This window comes from Orcinus orca, chromosome 1 (assembly GCF_937001465.1).
Source record: "Orcinus orca chromosome 1, mOrcOrc1.1, whole genome shotgun sequence".
In the NCBI taxonomy this organism is placed as follows: domain Eukaryota; kingdom Metazoa; phylum Chordata; class Mammalia; order Artiodactyla; family Delphinidae; genus Orcinus; species Orcinus orca.
Window position 1 is genome coordinate 8692623 of NC_064559.1, and position 22517 is coordinate 8715139.

Below are 22517 nucleotides of genomic sequence, written 5' to 3' on the forward strand. Positions count from 1 at the left end.
TGTGCAAGAGCAGATTCCCTCAATGCTGTTATGAAGGGGGAAAAAATCCTATCACATTGTACTTGAATGATTACCCTCCTAATCCATTCTGCTTCTGATTTTTTCCCCCAGAAAACAGCAAGTGATTACATTTTGCCAAAATAACTAGTTAATAAATGGAATACTGTAAACTTATTCAAGAGAATAAAGTAGACTCTATATGCACTGATATGGAAAGATGTATAAGAAATACTGTTAAGTTTGAAAAAGTTGCAAAATAGTATGTATAATATGTTTATCATGTTAGGAACTTCATTTTCTACGTTGTGTGTGTTTCAGTGAAGTCTAAATAGCTGTAATTATAAATTACTTCTGTAAACAAAAAATTAATTTTGCATTAAACCCCAAAACTCAACTTTTTGTATGCTATAAAATTCAATGGCTTCCTAATTCTCAGAATTGAGAAACTGATTCTGATCTTTGACTACAATCCAGAGTTTCATTATAAAATTACCCTTGTGTTGAATTTAACTACTAACTATTGACTCCTGAAATAAAGCATGTTTCAACTCTACTATTTTGATCTGAAGAGTTTTAATTATGAATACAGGTATTTTAATTAGCCTTAGACCTATAGCGATATCATCTACAAAACACTCTGGAACAAAACTCCATCAAGACTAATTCCTTCATCAATTTTCTACAAAGAGCAGTTAAATCATTTCTAATATTCTACAAATTCATTTTTAGTTACTGTTATTTATACTAATCAATTCTTTTCATTTCAACTTTACCTGGGATTTTATTAAGATCAATCAGATCTTAATACATATTAAATTTCCAGGTATAGTTTCCATCACTATGAGAATTTTTTTTTTCCTTAAGTGCATGTGTGGCCATTATTTCTACCAAATCAAACTGTTTCATGTCATATTTTGCAGATTTAAATTTTGATCAGATAATCTGGTTCTTCAGTTATTTCTGGTCAAACATAATTTTTACCACTTGCAGTTTTAATCAGTTTTATTACATACCAACAGTTCTTATTAGTTATACTCATTATAAATTGGGACAAAATACTGATTATTTATATCTATTTCTTAGCTGATCCATAAATAAACAGATCTGCACTAATATTACAGGACTTTTTTTTTTAAAGATTTATTATTTATTTATTTATTATATTATTTATCTTTGGCTGTGTCGGGTCTCAGTTGCGGCACGCGGGATCTTCATTGAGGCACACGGGCTTCCCTCTAGTTGTTGTGTGCAGGTTTTCTCTTCTCTAGTTGTGGCGCACAGGCTCCAGGGCACGTGGGCTCTGTAGTTTGCAGCACACAGGCTCTCTAGTTGAGGCGCCTGAGCTCAGTTGTTACAGGGTATGGGCTTAGTTGACCCGCAGCACGTAGGACCTTAGTTTCCTGACCAGGGATCAAACCCGAGTCCCCTGCATTGTAAGATGGATTCCCTACCACTGAACCACCAGAAGTCCCAAGAGGACTATTTTAAAAATCAAGAAGGTCCTCAAGGAATAGTCCTTTCCTGAAACTTTATTGGTAATACACACATTTTTAGAAGTTTTTAGGTTAGCTCTCCTCCCTACATAAACCAATCAAGAGTCTCATAAATCACAAAAATAACAAAACAAAAAGCACTTGAGGAGTAGATTTATAAATATATGCATTAGTATTAAAGGGGGAAAATTATCTCTCTTCACTTAAGTAGCGTTAGTTCTATTTTAGGATGTTATTTTGTGAGGGAAGACTTTTAAATTACTGTTATTTATTGCTTTATTTCTATCTTGGGCTTACTGTAGGAACAAGATTTTATACCTTTCAGCCCTTCTTCTGGCATTTACTTAATAACTTGAATATATTATTCAAGTGTATATCTGGAAACATACCCCTATCTCTTTCAAGACCTAGTCTATAAACACTTCATCAATAAAGTAGAATAACTCATGCAAAAAATCTCCATAGTGCCCAAAACAATAAAATAGGAGCAAACATTTTTTTAAAAAAAGATACATAAAGAAGTTTCTATATAACATTTTCTGACTATTAAAAAAAAATCAATCCATTGCATCAGAATACTCAGGTGCTTAATTTCTGGTTTCAAGCAAAGAATGACTAATTAATTACCTGATGCCTCTACTTCATTCTGATTGCATGACACGTCATCCAAACACAGGTCAATAAGAAGGATCTGTCCAACATCAGTTACCACAGCTGCCACACCAAAAAGCCATCGCAGGCTTGGGTGTAAATGCTGAGTACTTGCGCTGGCTCCTCCATGATTAATTATAGGTTCAATAGCTGTTACCTAGAAAGCAGAATATATCATTTGCTTTTCTTATACAAAGTGAGAAAACAAATTTTGAGGTTAAAGCAGGTATTAGTTATACAGATGTTAACATTTTCCAATACAGAATCATAAATCTGCATTTGATACTTGCAAATCTGAATAACATAATGAAATGTTCAGATATAACAAGAATCACATGGTGCAGTTGGAATAATAACTGATGTTTATCAAGACTTTACTATATTCCAGGCATTATGCTAATCAATTCACAATAACCCTTTGATATCAGACTATATATAATTATCTCTGTTTAAAGATGAAACACCCTGAGGCTTAGAATAGCCAAGTTATTCAAGTCACACAGTCATTAAGTATAAAACTGAAACCTAGATTTTTCTCACTTTAAAACTCTTAACCAGCTACTGTATAAGTATATAGCCTCTTCTCTAAGGAAGACTAAAAATAAATCATTCCAGATAAATTTACTGTTTACACTTTTTTAAAAAGGTCCTTTTTATGCCCTAAAGCCTGAAGAGGTCTAACCTTCTTTAAAAGGGCTACATTATAATGGACTTCACACAAAGCTTTGGCAGTAACTGGATCACTGACATTTAACAAGGACTGAAATTACTTAAAGAAAATCATACTGTAGCTACATTATGGAGTTGTATTTTTCCTCTTCATCTCATGAGTCAAATTTTAAATGTCTGTACCTAATAGTCTGTATTTTAGTTTACACTTAGCTTTCCTTCTGTTTCTTATTAATTCACAAAAATTAATTAGGTATGATATTTGATAATTAAGTATTTGGTGATTTCTACTATAATACTGATGAATATCCTAGAAAGAAAAGAGGAAATTTGCTATCAATGGTTTATGTGTTAATGTAAGGTTAAAGTTTGTTTCAGGTTGTAATTTATTATTACAGACAAAACCCTGGCTTTCTCAATATTTCATTAGTACACAAAACATTCCTTAGTGTTTCTAATTCTGAAAGCTGTAATTTCATGGATTGTCTTCCTTTTCTAAATTATGTAATAATGTCTATAAATACTAAAGCATGTTCTCTTTAATTCCTTCAGTGAAGGGTAAGGGATCTGTTTGCATTCCTCATATAAATACTATACATGAAGTTATCGACAATGCTACCTTAATTAATTTTAAAGTGAGGCAGTTAAAAGCAAATTTAAGAGGGGATACTGTGCCCTAGTCAAAAAAGAGCTAGTTGACTGAACTCCTTTTGAAGGTATCTATCACTCCTCTCCCAATCTTTTCCTTCCCCTATATTCCATGTGATATCAACCATTCATCCAATTAAGCAACCAATAATGTATCTAATTCTTATTCCTTCTCAATTACTCTTATCCAAATGATCAACAAGTCCTGTCCATGTTACCTCTGGAATCTACTTTGAATCTGTCCCATCTTCTCCATTTCTTATGCCACTTCCTCGGTTCAGTCCATCATCCTTATTTACCTGAACTACCCCAACCAAATAGCTTTTTACACTACAATTCCACTTTAAATTTAAAATGATTTCACCACAGACTTTAAGAGGAGGCCCCTAACTGCAAATAAGGCCATTCACAATCTCAATCCTCACCATTTCTGGCACCCACTTCCTCCTTCCCTTCTCGCCCGCCGTTCTAAATAACATTAGTTTTCCAAATGTTCCATACTCTGTGACTTTTTACACTTTGGTCTCTTTGCCTAAAATGTCCAACCTTTTTGAACAGAAATCATCCAGGTGTTCTCCACGTTCCAAGTGCTAAAATTATCAAAGCACTTATTATATTTATGCTATCATCCTATAATCTGTCTTCTCCCACTAGACTACAAGCCTTTTTGGACAGCATGTACCAAGTTCAATTCATCTACTTACCCCCAAAATCTAGCACATAGCTTGATTTACAGTAAGCACTCAATAAATTGCCAAAAATAATTCTGTCTTTAAAATCATCATCACTGGCAAGTACATATAAGATACCAGGCTATAAATTACTTCAGACCCCACATTAGCCCACTGGGTTGGCTTCCTCACTATAAAAACATTATTATTTTGTCATTAAGCTCCCTTTTAACTTTAAAAATTCTATTCTATGACAATATACATTACATACATATATATGCATACATAGTTACATATACTTTTGTGTGTAAAGTGCATACTTCTTTCACACTGGTAGAAAAAGAATTCTACTCTTCCATGATTTTTGTCTGTGTGTATTTGTAAGTGTATACATTTTCTCACCATGTAAAAAGAGCAGTAATAAATCTGCTGAAGAAACAACCTGAATTCAAAGAACTTCTATAATTACTACTGGATAAGATGCCTGGCATATCAAGGCATACATATGTTAGAATTAATAAATGGTGAATATAAATGAACTCACTATTTAAATATATTATTCACATCTTAAATGGTAATAAAGACATATTTTACATACTGCTGCAAGGCTACAGTCTCAAATTAAAAGAGAAAAAAACAGGCAAGGAAAAAATGGCATAGTAATGAATATAATATTTTTATAAACTTTTGGTATCCTCATAAAACACAACTGGATGTAAGAACAAAACTCAGATGATACTTTTCATATATAAGAACACTACATGTCATCACTATTTTTACTCTGTAATTTTCTAACCAAGAATAAGGAAGTTGTACTTTAATTTTTTTTTAATTTCATTGATTTACATTGTGTTAATTTCTTCTGTACAGCAAAGTGACTCAGTTATACATATACATAGATATATATTCTTTTTATATATACACATATTTTCTTTTCTATTATGGTCTGTCACAGGATATTGAATACAGTTCCCTGCGCTATACGGCAGGACCCTGTCGTTTATCCATCCTGTACATAATAGCTTGTCTCTCTGAATATCAAGCTCCCATCCCTTCCCTCCCCGACCCACCCCCACCCCACCTGTGGCAACCACAGTCTGTTCTATCTCTGTGTCTGTTTTTGTTTCATAGATATGTTGATTTGTATCATATTTTAGATTCCACATATAAGTGATATCATATGTGGAGTCTAAAATATGATACACTGAAATATTTTAGAGTCTAAACATTAGACTTTCTAATATTTCTGACTTACTTTGCTTCGTATGATAATCTCTAGGTCCATCCATGTTGCTGCAAATGGCATTATTTCATTCTTTTTGATGGCTGAGTAATATTCCATTGTGTGTATATATGTGTGTGTGTGTGTATATATATATATATATATACACACACACACCACATCTTCTTTGTCCAAAGAAAGTTTTATTTTAAATGTTATGTTGTTTTGATAATATATTTTTAACCTCTTTATTTTAAACTTTTTAATGAAAAACAACAAACTTCCATAAAAGTAATCTAATTACAAATGTATATAGCTCAATGAATTTTCACAAAGTGAACACACCCATGTAACCAGCAGGGGTTCGGTTTTGAAAGCAGAATGTCCACATATCTTAAGCAGTACCTACCCTTCCAGGAAGAACAACTGCTTTAACCACTCTTGATAAACCAAGGTCATAAAGACAGAGAACACTCCCTTCTGCTTCTTCCAATCCAATTAACAATCCAGTTCTCTTCTGCCAAGAGAATTCTTTCACAGCTAGGACTATAGGAGGCTGTTCATTCACTCCACTGAATCTATATGCAGACAACCGCTCTCCTGTTAGAGAGTTTACTACCTCAAGTTGCGGACCACAAGCCAAGCAAGCAAGTCCATTTTTCCCTAGAAGAAAAAAAACAAAAATGTTGCTTATTTTAATATTGTATATATACAACAAAACTAAATAGCAGTTAGCTCTTTTACATATATAATATACAGCCATTATCTCCAAACTGAAATCTAAGCATTTATAGAAGAGTGGTCCTCTAATTAGTAAAATAAATTGAACAACTACTAATGCAATAATAATAAAGTAACCATTCAGTAAAGGTACCATGTTATATGCTTAAATACATTATCTCACTTACTCCTTGTTACACCTCAATACAGAAATAAGGCAACTAAACTTTCATACAACTGTATGAATGAATGACTTGCCCAAAACCCACATGGCTACAAATACCAGAGCCAGAAGTGGATCGCAAGTTTGTTTAACTCCCAAACTCATATTTTTACTACATTATACCTTAAGAGTTAAACTAGGTGCTATGGGAGTTATAAAAGTATAACTCATGATTCTGTCACTGAAGAGTTCAAAATCTGAGAAGACGAGACATAACCAGTACAATAATAGGAAATATCAGAAGCCCTTCTTGGCCTCTGACTAGTCATGTCTGGATTTTATTCTTCATGCAATCTAAAGTAACTGGAGGGTTTTAAGCAGGACAGTGACAATCTGATTTACATTTTTAAATGTTAGTCCAGATGCTAAGCAGAGAATGGACAATAAGGTGGGACCAGAGCAGAAGTAGGGAGATGGTACCTTATGCTTATGGTGGCCATGAATAGAGAAAAGGGGATTGACTGGAGATTCATCTCAGAGGCAGAACTAAAAGGATTTACTTGCTGATGAATAATATATAGGCAGGTGAGTAATACAGAAAAATCAAGAACTAGACCCTGAATTTTCCCTTGAACAGCTAGATGAATGATGTTAATTTTTACTACTAAATTTGTGATGTCTACCATGCATCCAAATAAATAGCTGTATATACTAGATTATAGCTGAGAGAGACTAAAGAGTTTTTAAAAAAATAGCATGGCACAGTGGGGACCAAGAATGCATGGGTTCAAAGCTCATTTTTGCCACTTGCTTTCTATGTAACTGGGACCAAGTTACTTAACCTATTTGATTCTCAGTTACATAGAACAGTGCCTAATTAGAGAAACCTAGTAGTTACCTCAATGAAAAGTTGTTACAGTACCTAGTATGTAAGAGTAGTACTGTTATTACCTTCAATATTCAAGAGAATAGCACTATAAATAGCTAAATTACTGATCTATATGTTTTGTTGTCTTCCTGCTAGGCAGGATGGCTATAAAATTCATTTTCAGAAAAGTCTTCTGCAACATATTTCACTAGACTGAAATCCATAGTTTAATGGCTTCTCTGGTCTAATTCTCTGCTGTATTATATAATGTAAAACATCATTATTATTAAGATCTTGTTCAGATTAATAGAATTAAGAAATAAGACTTTCAGAATATATTGTATCACCTAGGGCACTACAATCAGGTTTTTCTATTCGTAAGACTGTTCACGTTCTAATCTAAACTCATCACCGATAAAACTTACTAAATATAAAGGAAAACCAGCCATGTATCATTTCTACTTTCCAAATGCACATACTCAATACTAAGAGATATAAAATATATGGTATTGCAAAAAGGAAAAATGAACTATAATACCCCAGGAGATTCAATGACAATGTGCTCAAGTAGGTAGAAATTAATACATATGTAGTTGTAGATGTAATATAGTTACATAAGACCACTCTAAGCAGTTCTGCTTTTTTTTCTTCCACTTTAAAGGAACTGCAATATATGCTTAATATTATTTATCTTAATATATGTTTATTATTAATCTTATTAAATTTAGCAATAATGTTGCTAAATTTTCAGCAACATTATTTTACCTGCAGCAAACTTTCCACGAAGCACAGATTCTAATGTTATTTCATCTTCTCCAAGGGCTTGGATAGTCACTTCTGGGAATTGTGCTGTTACAGTCACTTGGGCTGTTAGGTCTCGCATACTTCCACTGCAAACATTTTTTAAAGTACGATTATTATGATATATTTGTACTATAAGACACCTGATTATCTCTAACCAAGGGGAAAGGGAAAAAAGAAAAGAAAAAGAAAAAGCTACCATACAAAAGTAAACAAACTGAAACTAAAATCTGATTATGAACTACACATTATGTGCTTTGGGTCTGAGACATTCTCTCCTAAGAAAGTATTTCCCAAACAGCCTTAGGAGGGTAAAGATTCATTAAGCCAGATGTCCTAAGGACATACATGAGTGCCTAGATTCTTCGAAGACTGGGTTCAACGCAATTAATCTTATTGCTTCATTTACTCTCAAAGAACATTTTACACACAAAACAGGAAAAATTGCTATTATTTTAGGAAAGTTACCACTACTGTAAAAGAGGAGAAAGTGCATGAAAAATGTCCAAACCCACAGTAACCTCAGGAATTGAGTTTGGCACATGTCTTTAACTGCACAGAAAAAAATCTAAAATTATCTTTCATTTACAATGTATACAACAGTAGATTTCCTAAATGACTCTTCCATTGTAAACAATGAAAAATGATGGCTGAAACATAAAAGTATCTTTTTGAAAGATTACGGAGTTGGCAAAGCCAAAAGTGGAAACAGTAGGAATTTTGGAAAATATATAAGCTGGCTTGGGTCTTGAGGGTTAGCTACTAAATCCAGTTCTGGTGACCCTGATCTTGTTTTGAGCATCCTGAGGTCCACAGAGGCCGAAGAAAAAGCTTAGGGCTAACCCCCCCACCCCCATTAAACTCCATAGGGCTATATCATCAGCATAAAGGTGAATGAGACAAACACCCTCTGTGCAGGACTGCGAGCAATAAAGCTGCTCATTTTGACCATGGCTGAAAGTTTCTACACAGAAAAAGAAAATTTCCCTTCATACAAATTAGTGGCCAGAATTCAAGCTATGGTACCAGAAAATACTCAGGTGAAGAATATTATAAAGTAGTTTCAGGTTGGTAATGCTCCAAGCAACCCACAGAAACCACCAAATATTTGAACTGAACTCTTTGGAATCTCAAAGAGTTCTCAAAGATGAAGTTCCAAAGAAAATGAGCTTACAATCAAAATTACAAAACTTTAACAAGGATATCAGGATCAACAGCCAGCAGAATCAGGCTATCAAAGACTTCATTCAGATACTGAAAATATCAGAGAACAGAAAATAAGTATGTTTAATAGGTTTAAAGAAATCAAAGATTTAGTTTGCTAATGAGGAATAAACTTTAAAAATTATAATGAAGGGGCTTCCCTGGTGGCGCAGTGGTTGAGAGTCCGCCTGCTGATGCAGGGGACCCAGGTTCGTGCCCCAGTCTGGGAAGATCCCACATGACACAGAGCGGCTGGGCCCGTGAGCCATGGCCGCTGAGCCTGCGTGTCCGGAGCCTGCGCTCCGCGATGGGAGAGGCCTGCGTACCAAAATATATATATATATATATATATATATATATATATATAAAAATAATGAAAATTGGTCAAGTAGATTTGGGGGGGGAAAAAAGAACTTCTGGAATGAAAAATGAAGTAAAATTTAGAACTCAATGGGGAAAAAACCTCAATGGAGCAATGAGAATGTAGCAGCTACAGTGCAACAATATGAACAAACATCAGAGTATATTATTAAACAAAAGTAGAGAAAATACATGCAGAATTACATTTATATAAAGTTTAAAAGACTACAAAACTAAAAAAAATATTTCCTAAGAATACAAACACATGTAGCAATAGTATGAATAACACAAAGGAAACCATAAATACAAAGTCCACAATAGTAGCTACCCATGAGAGGAGAGAAAGGGGAATGGAATGGAGAATACACAAGGGACTCCAGGTAATGGTAATTTTCTTTTTCTAAAACTTGGTAGCGAGAACATAGGTATTCTTTGCATCACGGTTCTTCATAACTTACGAATATTCTTTTGTACCTACTTAAGTCAATAAAAACAAACTCAAAAGATAAGAAAAGCAGTGGAGAGAGAAAATGTAGCACAGAGAGACAAAGAGATGAGTAGTTAAAAGTTACAGGCAATACAGGGAGAAAATCTAACATACGTTTATTCAGAATCCCCCCAAAATATAACATGAATGGCAAGGAGGAGGCAATATTCTAAAAGATATTTCCCAGATTTGTAGAGACAAACTAATTCTCTGAAATCAGGAAGACCAGTGAATCCTAGGTCAAATAAAAAGAAATGACTTTTCAACAACAGTGGAAGTCAGAAGTCTGGAATATCTTCAAAATTCTAAGCAAAAATAGTTGTCAACATACAGTTTATATATCACTGAAATTATCCTCAAAAACAAATATGAAAACACATTTTTGGACAAAAACTGAGTTTAGCACAAACAGATCCTCCCTTAAAGGGAATTCTAAAAGAAGGCTTCAGGTAGAATAATGATCAGACACAACTTCTGAGACACAAAAGAATGGTGTGTCAAAGTACTGGTAAATAAATGGAAAAATCTAAAATATGGACAACATAACAGCAACAATAATAATGGTCAAGTACTGGATTTAAATAAAGCATCTGTAATCCTCTTGTTGTCTTGAGAATGAAGAGACATTTGACTTATTTTAGACTTTGTTACATATCCAAGTTGAAAATATATATAGGAAGAGGCATACACAAGAACGTATATATTAGTAGAAAGTTTCCTTAATAGGAAAATACTAAAAATAACCAAACAAAATAAAGAGAAATTTGCTTTATCAGATTATAAAAACATATTATTATTCAATACATTATAATAATTAAAACTGTAATAATAATATGCTAGTAATGGACAAATCGATCAATGAAACAGATAATTTAGACACAGAACCACAAAAATTTAGTAGATGATATAAGCATATTTGGGTATTTCAAATCGGAGCAGAAGTATGGACTATTCAATTAATGTTACCAGTACAATTTGTTCCAGCAAAGAAGTTACACATTGGTAGAGCAAAGTTATACACACATTACCTACACACATACTACACACTCCTCCCCTAATATCTAGAAAATGAATAAAAGTATATGTGTGTGTGTGTACATTATGAAACAATACAGAAGAAAGAAGGTGAGTTCAAAAAATCCATAGAATTCTAATATCCTTCAGTTTGGAAAGAAGTAAACTAAAAGGGTGAATAGATAACCCTAGGAAAATTCCAGGTCTAGAAGCCTCTCATTACATACTATATACCATTGAACCTCATCAGTGGGCCATCTTCCAGGGCACTGTGCTGCTTTATTGGGAGAAAGGCATTAACATCCAAAGGAGTCTCCCTGGCAGGAGAGTAATACCAAGTACAAGTCATTTTACTAGGTACATGGTTCCCCAGCAGGGACTACACACAATTGTAACACTCAGCCCAAGCCATTCTCAGAAAATAAAATCAATACTATCAAACTGAAACCTATGTCAAAACAATAGTTAACAGCCACTCTTAACAGATATTTCTTCAAAAAAAAAAAAAAAAAAAAACCCAAACACCACTTTTATAAAGAAATGACTGATGTGTTAAAAGAATTATCATAAGCTTAATAATTCCTGTCCTTTAATTTTAGTTTTTTCTTATAAAATTAATTTTCTAAAAAATAACATTTATAGTCTATTGCATTTCATAAAACTAGTCTCTGTATGAAATCTTATACCTATATATCTGACTACAGAGATGTCTGAAATACAAAACATTAGTACTATTTACTTTTGTGTGACCCAAATTTGGGGTGATTTGTTCCTTTCTTTATACTTTTTTGGTATGGCTTGGATTTTTTTTTAAATCTTTTTCATTTTTATAAAATGAATGAAGTAAAGAACTTTTTAAAAACAAAAAAATCTGAAACAAAAAACTTTGAAAATACAGGAGATATTTATATAATCTAAGATGGGAAGAAGGTGCAAATCAACCTAATATTCACTAACAATCAAGAAAATGCCATGTTAAATCATGATACCATTTTTGCCAATCACTGTTAAAGGTATAGAGAAAACACACATGTGCTTATACACTCTTGCAGAAACATAAACCCCCAAAGCCTTTTTGGAAGATAATTTGCCAGGCCCTAATTTTATGCGGACAAATCTTTTGACTTGGTAATTCTAGAATTTTTATTTCCTACAGGTAAAAAACTTTACCTCATTATCATATCACACCACATCACCAGGAGAAAGAGATCCCTGCTACTCCATGGCTTCAAATACTGTACGACAGCAACACCATATTTTTTCCAAAGTAACAGACACTACTAACCATTCTCTATGTGGATGCTTCCACTGCACCTCAAATTCAACATTTCCAAAATGAAACAATCTTTCTCCCTCCTCTCTATAGATTTGTTCCTTTTCTTCTGTTTCTTCTCTCAGTTAATGATTCCATCACCTACCCAGAAACTTTGAGGACTTGGTTAAAACAATGATTCTTCAAAAAAAATTTTCCTTGCCTGGGTTAAGTTACAATTTCATTTGCTCCTGATAAACCTGGTACTTCCCCTATCATGGATGGTACTTATCGCACTCTATAATTTCCTCTTTGTATACCCAACTAGAAAGTTCTAAGGGGACAGATTAGATCTTACTTATTTTAATCCAAGTAGTTTCCACGCTGGAGGGGGCAAAGAATATTGGTTGACTACATGAATAAATGGTTTCCTTTTCCTCCCCTTACCCTGCAATACAAGTGGTCACCAAAAACTGCCCATTTTACAAAACAAACAAACAAACAAACAAAAAACCTCTGCCTTCTAGTCCATTATTTCTCTTCCTAGTGACTCAGGCTTTATCAAAACTAGACTAATGGTCTTTTTTTTTTTTTGCGGTACGCAGGCCTCTCACTGTTGTGGCCTCTCCTGTTGCGGAGCACAGGCTCTGGATGCACAGGCTCAGCGGCCATGGCCCACGGGCCCAGCCGTGGGATGGGGCACGAACCCGTGTCCCCTGCATCGGCAGGCGGACTCTCAACCACTGCGCCATCAGGGAAGCCCTAGACTAATGGTCTTTTGATCTCCAGTCTCCTGTTCTTTCTGGTCATTCTACAATTGGCAAGTACTTATTCTCACTACCAATTTATGTGAAAAGAAAAAATAGATTTGAAAAGGTTACTCAAAAACATGAGTTATAATTTTCTGTCCAGGCTATGAATGCTATTTTCTGGACAAAAATCTGATCAACTACGTCAAAAAACATGTATGTCACCATTAACTCAAAAAACTCAAAAAAAGTTGTGTTTGAGACTTCCTAGTTAAAGTGTAAGTTTTTTTTAAATCCAAAACAGATCTAAAAGTATAATCAAATATAAAGTAATTAGACTATTACTACTATAACATATAGTCAGTGAGAAGTAATGACCTTTAGCCTCTTATAATTATATTAACATCTTATATATACATGATGGTCCTAGGCTCAAGCTTTAGATGCTGAAAGCATTATGTTTTCATAAAGTGATTGTATCCCTCTCCTCCTAAGTATTTTAGTACCAAAGAAAATTTTACACAAATTTAGGTAGGAAAGGCCACAATCACATTGTTATTATGTTGGTTTCACCTCTGATGGCCTTCTCTAGTCTTGATTTAAAAAAAAACGTGTAATGGTAAACTGAAGTTAACACATTTTTCCTATTAAACTTAAAACCCAAATCATTTCTCTGAAGCTAAAACCTCCAAAATTCTGTACACTTTGGGTAGCTTTTCCCAAAGTATAGTCACTGGAGTGTTCATGGACATTAGGCAAAAAAGTTCCATGATCAATGCAAATCAATCAACCAACAGAATTATGAGATGACTTCCACAAAGTGATTCTAAAATTCATCTGAAAGGTGCACAATAATCAATTTTTTGAAAAAGAAATATAATAAATGTTCCATTTCTCAGGCTGGATGTGTTTTCTGTTATGCTCTTTTTAATGTAAAACAAAGATTACGACGTGGAAGTAGTGGCTCAAACAATCGCAATATTTAAAAAGAGAATTGTAATTTCCATTCCCAATATATTCTCCCACCTAAAAAAAAGAAACGAAATATGTGAAAACAAGTTGTTCAGACACCAGACAATAGGTAGCACAGGACAGTGGTCCCTAAGAAAAGAAAAACAAACAAGATGACTTCTAGGACTGTCCCAGGTTACCGTGTACAGCGTGTATCCAAAACACAGAGCAGAGAGAGGGAACCCACATAGAGCCCAAGGGTCGCCTTGAGTTGAGAAGACAGAGTTGAGAATTCCAAAGGTAGCTAGAATTCAAAGGACAGAGAGAGTACTGCAGTACAAAGGGTCATACAAAGAGCTCCGGAGATTTGCAGTGGGTTCTCCTGAATCTTCACATGGTTAATATAAGCATGTAAGGAAACTACCAGAAGCCAAGAAATAAATCATTGGAAAAGCAGAGGAGAAGCAATCCCCTAAGTGTATGCACGCCCAGGTATAGCTCCAGAGTGAAAAAAAGCCTAATACATGGGCAATGAGTAGAGTACTCAGAAAGGTACTGACTGCTTCAGGAGTGGGGAGAAAAATTAGCCCTTGTCTAAAGGCTGCTCTGGTCTAAAGCTCAAAAAGCAAGCCTCAAAAGAATCAAACTGTTTCCAAGAGACTTAGCTGCATCCCAAAACAAAGCTCAAGAATATATAAATGATTGCAAAAATATTCAGTACTCAAGAAAGTAAAATTCATCATGTCTGGCATCCAATCAAAAACTGTCAGGCATGCAAAAAGCAGGAAAATGTGACCCATAATAAGGGGAAAAAACAACAACAAATAGAAACGGACCTAGAAATCACACAGAAGTTAGAATTATTAGATGAGAACAGTAAATCAGTTATTCTAGCTATAGTCCCTAAGTCCAACAAGTTAGAGGAAATCATGAACATGTTAAGGAAAGACTTGGAAGATATAAAAACGTCTAAATTAAATGTCCAGAGATGAGAAATACATTGGATGGGATTAACAGATTAGACACAGAAAATATTAGTTAACTTAAACACCCACAGTAGGAGCTATCTAAATAAAATGAAGCACAGAAAGAAAAAAGGCTGGGGTGAGGAGCAAAAGAAGAGAGCATCACTGAGCTATGAGGCAACCTCAAGTGACCTAATATGTGTAATAGGAATCTCCAAAAGGAGAGGACAGAAACATCTGGAAAACTAATGGCCAAATTATTCCTAAATTTGATGAAAACTACAAACTCATAAATCAAAAAGGTCAGTAAACTTCAAGCATGAGAAACATGAAGAAACGCTACCAAAATATTAATACATCCATACCAAGGGACAAAGAGAAAATATTAAAGTAGCACACTGCAGAGCAACAAAGAATTACGAGACATCTCACTGAAAACAATGCAAGCCAGAAAAGTGGAACAATGGGCTTCCCTGGTGGCGCAGTGGTTGGGAGTCCGCCTGCTGATACAGAGGACACAGGTTCGTGCCCCGGTCTGGGAGGATCCCACATGCCGCGGAGCGGCTGGGCCCGTGAGCCATGGCCGCCGGGCCTGCGCGTCCGGAGCCTGTGCTCCGCAACGGGAGAGGCCACAACAGTGAGAGGCCCGCGTACCGCAAAAAAAAAAAAAAAAAAAAGTGTAACAATGTATTTTAAGTTCTGAAAAAAAGCAAGCTGTCAACCTATAATTCTATATCCAGTGAAAATATCTTTTTTAAATGAAGGCAGGGCTTCGCTGGTGGTGTAGTTGTTAAGAATCCACCTGCCAATGCAGGGGACACAGGTTCGAGCCCTGGTCCGGGAAGAACCCACATGCCATGGAGCAACTAAGCCCATGTGCCACAACTACTGAGCCTGCAAGCCACAACCACTGAGCCTGCGTGCCACAACTACTGAAGCCCATGTGCCTAGAGCCCATGCTCTGCAACAATGAGAAGCCCGTGCACCGCAATGAAGAGTAGCCCCCACTTGCCGCAACTAGAGAAAGCCCGTGTGCAGCAACAAAGACCCAACGCAGCCAAAAAATAAATAAATTAATAAATATTTAAACAAATAAATTTTAAAAAATGAAGGCAAAAGAAAGCCACTTCAGACACAGAAGAACTGAAAAGATAGTCACCAGTAGATCTGCACTACAAGGAATGTTTAAGAATTCCTTCAGGCAGAAGCAAAATGATACCAGATGGATATCTGGATCTACGTAAAAGAATACAGACCTCCAAAAAAGGTCAAAACACTTTTTTTTCTTATTTTTAATCTCTTTAAAAGACAATTGTTTATTCGAAGCAAAAGTGACAGCAATATATTGAGGAGTTTATAACATATTTACAAGGAAAACAAATGACACAATGGCACAAAGGCCTAGAGAGGAGAAATAGAAGCATATTGTTACAAGGTTCTTAACACTATACACGAAATGCTATGTTGTTTGAAAACAGACTATAGTAATTTAAAGATGGACACTAGAAACCTTAAAATAAACATTAAACACACACACACAGATATAATAAGCCAATGAAAAATAAAATATCAACATAAAAAAAGTTAATCCAAAAATGCTATAAAAAGAGAAAGAACAAATGGTTAAATGGGAAAAGAATCTGAAAAAGAATAGATACATGTATACGTATAATTGAATCACTTTCCTGTACACCTGAAACTAATACAACATTGTTAATCAACTATACACCAATATAAAATAAAAAATTTTAAAAAGAACAAGTGGGACAAATAAAAAAATAGGAAGATGGTAGATTGAAACCTAACCATATTACATCACTAATTACATTAACAAAATGACTTTAATATTCTAATTAAAAAGCAAAGATCAGTCAGACTGGATAAAAAAGCAAGACAAAGTTTAAATAAAAAGCTTAGATAGGTTAAAAGTAAAATAATGGAAGATATATCATGCTAACAATAAAAAAAAAGCAGAAGCAGCTTATTAATGTCAAAGTAGAATTCATGGGATTTCCCTGGTGGTCCAGCGTTTAAGAGTCTGCCTTCCAATGCAGAGGACGCGGGTTTGATCCCTGCTCGGGGAACTAAGATCCCACATGCCACAGGGCAACTAAGCCCGTGTGCTGCAACTGCTGCTCTAGAGCCCACTCACCACAACTAGAGAGCCCAAGCGCTGCAACTACTGAGCCCACGCGCTCTGGTGCCCACGCACCACAACTAGAGGGCCCAGGCACCACAATGAAGGATCCCGCATGCCGCAACAAAGATCCTGCATGCCACAGTTAAGACCTGACACAGTCTAATTAATTAATTAATTAATTTTAAAAGTAGAATTCAGAGCAAAGAATATTACCAGGGATAAAGAGGGTCATTTCATAACAATAAAGGGGTCAATTCTGACACACAGGAGTTCAAAAAAAGGTTCAGTGAGTGAAAGAAAAAGTTTTCCAAATTTAGAAGTTAGCCTTTGAATCTATAGGGCAAAAATTGGCTTCTGGTTTCCAGACCTTTCAAATCCCATATTTACAGTGTGAATTTTAACATTTTAAGCACAATGATGAGAACTTTTAAATATTATATTAGAAAGAACATCTTATATAAAGACATATCTATATATACGTCTTCACAAAAATACATTAAGCAGCTATGGTCAGTACTGTACAAAATTAAGTACAGTCCTAGCCTGACATGCCAGTATTGACAACCTCTAAAAAGTAATTTACAAAGTTTCAAATCCTTCCAAGGTCTAGATAGGCAGAGCAAGAAAATTGTGCCTAATTTCAATGAAAATATTGTCCACTGTCTTTATAAAGCACAGATGGATTTTCACTCCCTTCACAAAAACCTTCAATGACTCCCCTACTGAATATAAAAACTGACATCTTCAGCCACAGGTAATCAAGGCCCTCCACAATCTGGCAGTCTCAGACTATCTTTACAATGTTTGTCTCCCCACGCCCCTTCCTTCATCAGTTTGCTATTGCCTCGCATATTCATTCTTTTATTTATACTGTTCCCTCCTCTACCTCCTTCTGCCATAAGCCCCATTTAAGGACTAGATTCCCAGTGTGGTCTGGGTAGATCAATCCTTTTCCTATTTAATCTCATCTCTGAGCTCACTCCTTTCCACATTTATGTTAGCAATCCTAAAAATAATTTTTGAAATCCGTTATTTGTATTTGCTGGTCTTCCCCACAATACTATGAATTCCTAAAAGACAAAAATCATACCTTATTCCCGTGAATTCCAGAGGGTCACAATGCCTTGCAACTAACAGGTCCTAAACATGTCATAAATTAGGATAGCAAGATACTAGCAGGGACAGGAAAAGACATGTTGAACAATAAATATAATCAATTTTTAAAAACTCAATATTCTTAAAACCCAACAAGAAAACAAACAACCCAATTAAAAAATGGCCAAAGATCTAACAGACACCTCAATAAAGAAGATATACAGATGGCAAATGAGCACATGAAAAGATGCTCCACATCTTATGTCATCAGGAAAATGCAAATTCAGACAATGACCTACCACTACACACTTACTAGAATGGCCAAAATCCGGACGCTGACAACAACCAAATGGTGGTGAGAATGTGGAGTAACAGGAACTCTCATTCATTGATGCTGGGAACGCAAAATGGTACTGCCACTTTGGAAGACAGTTGGGTAGTTTCTTACGAAACTAAACATATTCTTACCATATGATCTGGTGATCACGCTCCTTAGTATTTACCCAAAGGAGCTGAAAACTTATATAAAACACAAAAACCTGCACATGGATATTTTTAACAGTTTTATTAATAATCGTCAAAACCTGGAATCAACCAAGATGTCCTTCAGCAGGTGAACTGATAAACAGTGGTACATCCAAACAATGGAATATTATGTAGTGCTGTAAAGAGTTACAAGCCAAGAAAAGACGTGGAAGAAACTTAAATGCGTATTGCAAAGTGAAAGAAGCCAATCTGAAAAAGCTACATAGTGCATAATTCCAACTATAAGACAATTCTGAAAAAGGTGAAACTATGGAGACAAAAAGATCAGTGATTGCCAGGAATTAGTAGAGAGGGAGGGATAGAGAGGGGAGCACAGAGGATTTCTAGGGTGGTGAAACTACTCTGAATGATATCATAATGGTGGATACATGCCATTAGACATTGACCCAAATCCATAGGATGTGCAACACCAAGAATGAATAGTAAACTATGGACTTCGGGTGAGGATGTGTCAGTGCAGGTTCATCAATTGCAACAAATGTTCCAGTCTAGTAGGGGATGTTGATAATGGGAGAAGTTATGCATGAATAGGAGCAGGGAAAGCATATACTGGAAATCCCTGTGCCTGCCACTCAATTTTGCTGTGAACTTAAAAATGCTCTAAAAAATAAAGTGTATTAAAAAGAGAAAGCTCAGGGACTTCCCTGGTGGTGCAGTGGTTAAGAATCCGCCTGCCAAGGCAGGGGACAAGGGTTCGAGCCCTGGTCCGGGAAGATCCCACATGCCGCGGGGCAGCTAAGCCTGTGCGCCACAACTACGGAGCGTGCACCCTAGAGCCCGCGCGCCACAACTACTGAAGCCCACACGCCCAGAGCTCATGCTCCGCAACAAGAAGCCACAATAAGAAGCCCGCGCACCACAACGAAGAGTAGCCTCCCGCTCACCACAACCAGAGAAAGCCCACGCGCAGCAACAAAGACCCAATGCAACCAAAAATAAATAAATTAATTAAATTGATTCTAAAAAAAAAAAGCTTAATATTGGATCCCACTTGTTTTTAAGTATACATTGCTTCAACATTAAGAAGCAAAGCAAAATTTGCAAAAGTACTAGGAAAGATATTGACACAATACGAAAAATCAGTTGTGTGAAATACACACATCCTAGAAGGCTGCTAAACTCCACAACAGAAAATAAAACTTTAATCTAGTTGTTCAATAATTATAATGCACCATATACTGAGTGAACATTTCTACAAAACATTTTGTATGCATTTTGACTTTAAAAAAAAAACACTAAGAATTATGATATAAATGTAAACTAGCTGTGGACCCAAAAACGTCCAGCCTTTTAGCAGTTGTTCTTTCAAACTTAATTCAAACAGTTACCAATCACGAACTACTTTTAAAACATCGCGTTGGGAAGGGAATGCAAGGGCAGAAAGATGACCTACTTCCTGATCTCAAGGAGTTTACATTCTAGGAGACACATAATCAACCATGAAAATAAATGCTACAATAAAGGTGTATATTCTGTGAGATCCCAGGAAAGAACTGGGATAAAGAGAAATGAAAGAGTGTATAGAAAAGATGGCATTTAAGCTAAGGATGATTTGAAAGCTGAAAACTTGAAAAAGGCAGCGATGGCACTCCAGGCTGAAGGACAGGAGCAAAGGAACATTAAAGTACATCTTCAAGAAAATGGGCCCAGGATTGGGGATGATTCTGGAATAGCCGAAGCATAAATTCGGGAACAGTTGCGGGTGGACAGCAGACAAGATTTACTGTAGAGACCGCTGACCTAACCTAGGGAAATGAGACTTCATTCTGAAGAAGAAAACGAAAAATCTCCGGAAAATTTTTATGGTTAGGAAAGAAACAATGTTTTGTGTCCTCTTAAATCGAGATGTGTCCATCCCAAAATTGCTGTATAACAATCTTTAAAAAAGAAAAAAAAATTTTTTTGGTAATTATTGCTGTACTGCGAATCGGTGACATTCTGGCACTAGGTTATTGAAAAATTAGAATCAAAAATTACAGTACGGGGAGAATGTAGACTTTCCCTAGCGCTTAACACACTCAGAGCATGCCTCAAACATTAACTTGAGCTGGGCTTGTCATCCCTAGTCAAATCCTCCAAAATAAGTAAACCTACCCTAATTTCTTCTCTCCTTACAGACTTAATCAATGAAAGCTCACTAAAGAAAAGTCCTTAACATCTACTGGCTCTTTAGGATATTTTAAGAATACACTCAAGTTTAGAGTTTCCAAGAGACCTATATTTTATCCTCAAGGACCCAGGTTCTTATCAAGTATCTTCTCAAACTGCCCATTTGAAAAAAGATAATAACGGCTACTTTGAACCTCGTTGGCTTTGAGAACAAATTAACCTCCCCACGCCCCCCAGTCCACAAGTAACAAAAGTAATTGTCCTCAAGTTTCCAGGTGGCACAAGCAAGGCAAATTAATACCCACTCCAAGATGTATAGTTATTTTAAATCTCCTTTATCGAACCAATTCACTGCACTTTTCAAATCACGAGGCAAACTTCTCCGCCCGGGACTCATCCCAGCCAGGCCCAGGAGCATGGGGACCACACACCAATGTTAAGACAGACTCAAAGTACGAGCAGGTTCCCCCAGAGGGAGGCCCGCCAAAGTCTCAACCGCACCAGAAAACAGTGGGTTAGAGGCGCCGCGGTCCAGGCCGCCGGGAGGGCGTGAGCACCCGGCTGCCGGCGCGTTATGCGCGGGGGTTGGACCCTGAGGCGCCCCTACGCCGCCATGTGCCGCCGCTCCGCCGAGGTTATATAACAAACTCCCGGAGCCCTGGAGCTTGCCGCAACCGCCAACGCCCGCATTCGCCCCCTCGGGCCAGCTCCGCGAGTCGGGCCGCTCCGCGAGTCAGGCCGCTCCGCGAGCCGGGCCGCCGCTGCTCGCTGAGCGGCCACAAGTCCGGCCTAGGCCCGGCGCGCGGAGGGCCCGGCGGGCCAGGCGCGGCAAGAGAAGCCGGACCGCCGCTCCGGGCCCAGGCCGCGCCGACCAGCCCTCCACCGTCCCGGCCCAACCTCCTCCTTCCCTTCCCACTACCTGAGAAGGGCGGGTGACCGAGCGGCCGCGGCCGCCGAGTCCAGGGGGGCGCGAGGCTGGGCGCGAGCTCCTCCCGCGCGGGTCCGTCACAGCATCTCCCAAGAGACACAGCCGCCACCGGCAGGGCGCGCACACCTCCGCACAACCCCCGCGAGCGCCTTCGCCGGCAACAGGCCGGCCGACCGCTCAGCGACTAAAACGCGGTCGTTGCCTGCGCCGCGGCCCCGGGTCCCTTCCCCACGCGACTCTGTCTCTTCCGCTCGCGCAGCGATGACCCGTCTTTGCGCATTACCACCCGGCCGACACACAGTCCCAAACAACCAGGAGGGGAGGGGAGGGGCGGGGAAGGGCGGAGAGAAGTGGGAGACGGAAAGGAGATCACGGCGCTGGGACCTGAGTTCTCGCGAGTGTTCCGGCCTTGGGCGCCGGCTCTGCGGGAATTTCAAACTCTCTGCGGAAAAAAGGTGGGGGAGGGAAAGGGAGGAAAGGGAAGCAGGGTGGGGAAGGGCAGGGCTTTTTTGTAAAATAGGATCTCCCCACCTCCAAAGAGCTGAAGGGAAGAACGACTACGAACCCCACAATGCCTTGCGCGTTAAACCGCTCTGCTTGCCCAGCCCTTGGGCCTAGCGCGGAGTCGGGAGTGGTAGTCTGTAGCCGAAGTAGCGCCCGCGTAGCGATCCCGCCGGGTGTCTACTGTGACGGGAGAGTCGCCGCGTTATCTTCTGGATCCGCTTGCCGGCGGCCGAATGATAATCTTTGCCTTCGGTGTTTTTCTTTCTCCCTGCTCCGGCTTTCCGTGCCAAAAGTGGGCGCCTGACTTT

General features: G+C 37.4%; 1 protein-coding gene across 5 annotated transcripts in view; it reads right to left on the reverse strand.

Moving 5' to 3' along the window:
* AHCTF1 (AT-hook containing transcription factor 1) overlaps positions 1-22030 on the reverse strand; it is an 84205-nt gene extending 62175 nt beyond the window's left edge. For 4 of the 5 annotated variants that reach the window (XM_049713428.1, XM_033430342.2, XM_033430341.2 and 1 more), the window contains exons 1-4: positions 21697-22029; positions 7871-7995; positions 5764-6017; positions 2121-2301 (exon numbers count right to left, since the gene is read on the reverse strand). In XM_049713428.1, coding sequence (XP_049569385.1) covers positions 2121-2301; positions 5764-6017; positions 7871-7988 — 553 coding nt within the window. In that variant the 5' untranslated portion in view covers positions 7989-7995; positions 21697-22029. Of the gene's footprint in view, positions 1-2120; positions 2302-5763; positions 6018-7870; positions 7996-21696 lie in introns of all 5 variants that reach the window. The other variant, XM_033430343.2, reaches the window with a different exon arrangement.
* Between the last annotated feature and the right edge of the window lie 487 nt (positions 22031-22517).